This window comes from Vipera ursinii (assembly GCF_947247035.1).
Source record: "Vipera ursinii genome assembly, chromosome: 10".
Taxonomy (NCBI): Eukaryota; Metazoa; Chordata; class Lepidosauria; order Squamata; family Viperidae; genus Vipera; species Vipera ursinii.
In genome coordinates, this window is record NC_139520.1 from 5,876,768 (window position 1) to 5,880,155 (window position 3,388).

Consider the following 3,388-nt stretch of genomic DNA (forward strand, 5'->3'; position numbering starts at 1 on the left):
TTTGAATGGTCACTAAACAAATGGCTGTAAATCAAGGACTACAGGTAGCCGGGTTTCTCTCAAAGGACCTCTCAGAGTCTTCCTTAAGTTATTTACAACTTGAGGAACTTGCTTCCTAGTCAACAGTTAGTACTGGATGACCTGAAATGTATTCCTTATTTATTGCATGAGGACCAGGAAGTCCAATCTACAAGAGGTCTCAGGTAGTCCAATCTATAGGAGGTCTCAGGTAATCTAATGTACAGGAGGTCTCAGGTAGTCCAATCAAGAAGAGGTCTGGAGAGCTATCCATTGGCACTTACCAGCTCCACGGAGATCGCTGGGGCCATTCCGCCAGCTTTATTGAAGGCCCAGGGGAAATTCAGGAGTCCTGCTCCAAGGGCAGATTTTAGCAAGATGAAGACGGCACCAAATGAGGAAAGTTGGGGGCTATCGGACTCCAGAGATGGCTTAGCTAGCAAGCTGATGCTCTCTCTAGCCAACTCCTCCATGTCTGAAAAGAAAAAGGAGGATTTGGTGTTTTATCGCTAGCAGATCTAAGTAGACTTCAACAACTCCACAACGCTTCTCAAGGAACTCAATCTGTCCATGGCTTTGCAGAAAAGTTTAAAAGATTTTCTCCATCTGGAAACAAAAAAATGACAAAAGAATGGGAAGAAGGGCTCCAAAGATTTCTCCCACACCCACCCCTCACCCCACTCATGAGCCTAAACCTTATTGGGGGGGTGTCTGAGAAATGAGAGGGACATATGAAACAGAGCAAACTGTCCTAGGACCGAAGGAATGTGAAATGACGTGTACATGTGCACGTGCTAAAAATAAATGAAGCTTCTCTAGGCAATTTGCAGCCCCCAACGAACGCTTAATTTAATTAGAAGGTTTACTGGGAGAGGTTAAAAGCGGACATAATGAAAATAGCAGATGTGCTAGAGATTCTGCAGGGAAATGTTTGCTAACCGGGGCCAACTTAAATCAGAGTCAAGGTGCGCAAGATGGCAGCACCCAGACTTTGGCGCAATATTCAGATGTTCTCAAGATGTTCAGCTCTGTCAGAAGAGTAAATAAACCCTATCAGAGGGCGATGAATCGAGGTTCATTTGATGCATGATAAACAAAGAAAACCCGAAGCATATATTTTGCTATTAAACTTTTAATTACAAAGAAACTTGTACAAACACAGAAAGACTCATGGCTACATGTCTATCTCCCAGAGAGCACAAAGGAAAGGGAAAAAAGAAAGTAACTTTTTCTTTGGACATGCGCACACAGTAATAAATATAAAACCAAACAAAATACATGGCTGACCACGTGACACTCACCATGGTTACAATGATAAGATAACAATTCAACCTGCAAAGAAACAGACTGCCAGGAGCTTACTGACAAAACCTAAAAACGCAGTGACAAGCTCAAGGTTCCTCAACCTTGGCATCTGCAGCATGGTGGGTGGGGCATTCTGGCACCTGAATGTCAATTAAGATTCTCAGTCATTCAGATAGAGTCGTCTGGAAGTTGAGACATGGGAACAGGACTTTTTTTTTTCCTTTTGGCTTGAAATGCTTTGCTGCTTATCTAGGTAGCTTCATTCTGAGCAAGTTGGCTGGGGGGGACCTCCATATATGTCCTCCAGGTTGCTTTCATGTGTCACCTACTCTGAATCGGCTCATTAGTAGGTTAGGGGGGACTTATATAGAGTCCCCCCTAACCAACTTGCTTCGATGGAAGAAGCTCCTTGGATAAAGCAGTGAAACATTTTAAATCAAGAAAGAAAAGTCCAGTTGCCTTGATTCAACTTCTAGTCTAGTACTTGAAGGATCCAATCTGGGTTGGTCACTGAGGTCCAGAGGTTTAGTCTTCCAAACTTTTGGAGTCGTGCTGGAGACCATCCTTATGGAATGTCTCTCTCACGAGAATGGTGAGAGAGAAGTCCCCTGAAGTTGGGCTCCAGCACGAATCCAAAAGCTCAGAAAACTAAACCTCTGGTCCTGGAGATTGACCCAGATTGGATCCAACAATATAATCCTAGGACATGTATATTCGCCTTCATTCGTGCTAGTATTTGAAGTCCACCCATCTTACAGTTGGTGACAGTTGAAATATTGAACTGGTCATCTTGAGGCTGTGGACCACCGAGCTTCAGTCTTCAAAGCAGCTTCCCTGACCTGTCAACAATTTTCAGAAATCCAAGCCGACTTGACCATGTGCTTTCAAAGTTGAGATTTCTGGGACTTGTTTGTAGGCAATGTTTCAGACAAAACAACAGATGTCCAAGAAGTTGGGTATGTACCAAAATGTCCAAAAAGCCAAGGGGTTGGCCATGGCTGCATGAGGAGGCCCGGATTCTTTTGTCATGCATTACAACTGCTGCATTGTTTTGATTTGTTTTGTTTTGCCTTGCCTTGCCTTGCCTTGCCTTGCCTTGCCTTGCCTTGCCTTGCCTTGCCTTGCCTTGCCTTGCCTTGCCTTGCCTTGCCTTGCCTTGCCTTGCCTTGCCTTGCCTTGCCATGCCATGCCATGCCATGTCATGTCATATATATTATTTTGGCTCCATCTTTGCAGGTTTCCATTTGTTATCGAAGTTTCAAATAGTTTAGGCAGAAAACATGCAGTCATCTTAAAGGCCAGCTCCCAAATGAGCATCACAAAGTTAACAATAAAGTGACCTGCCTTCACTTGGGAATGTTACAGTTTATAAAAAAGCAAATGTATACCAACTTAAAAACACCAAGGCAACATATCAGGAAAGAGCTGCACAGTTCAGAGCAATTTTCAAAAGCAGGAAGGCACCAAAAAGTGTTGAATAGCGTGGGTGGATGCGTCAAAAAATATGAATATTTTAGCCCATTTGTTTGTCTATAGAAGCAGCGACGGGTCTACAGAAATTATACCAAGAAATTAAAAAAGAGCTTGATGTGTCAGAACTAAGGCCGGCTTCTTTGGTTACCTATCACCAGATCAGTAATTCATTTTTTACTTCCCAGCCATGTGACCTTCTGATCTCGGTAAGCAGGATAAAGAGGTTTTAATCAGCTGCTATAAAGAATTATGAATGGCTAATTGTTCCCGTCATCCTGATTATGTCTTTGCAGCCTGCTGCGTTCTGAGCCATTCAAAGTGTCCCTTTCAGTCATCCGCGGTCCACAAAGGAATGCTTTAATTGGCTGGTGTGATTCAGAATTTAGCCATTGGGCTGGAAATAAAGGGCTTGGCCAATAAGAAAAGCTCAGCACAGACTGGCACACTCTGATATACTTTTGGAGGGTGGGGGTGGGGGGGAAATTCAAAATGTTTTGAGAACTTTTACCACTCTTGCCTTCGTGACACTCCTGAGTAGAGCCAAGATGGCCTTTCAACAGCCTAGGGCAGTGATGGCAAACCTTTTAGACAC

General features: G+C 43.6%; 1 protein-coding gene across 1 annotated transcript in view; it reads right to left on the bottom strand.

The window, feature by feature from the left end:
• SLC38A8 (solute carrier family 38 member 8) overlaps positions 1 to 667 on the bottom strand; it is a 20,095-nt gene extending 19,428 nt beyond the window's left edge. The window contains exon 1 of the mRNA XM_083370536.1: positions 303 to 667. Within this exon, the coding sequence (XP_083226662.1) occupies positions 303 to 491 (189 nt within the window). The 5' untranslated portion in view covers positions 492 to 667. The remainder of the gene's footprint in view (positions 1 to 302) is intronic.
• Between the last annotated feature and the right edge of the window lie 2,721 nt (positions 668 to 3,388).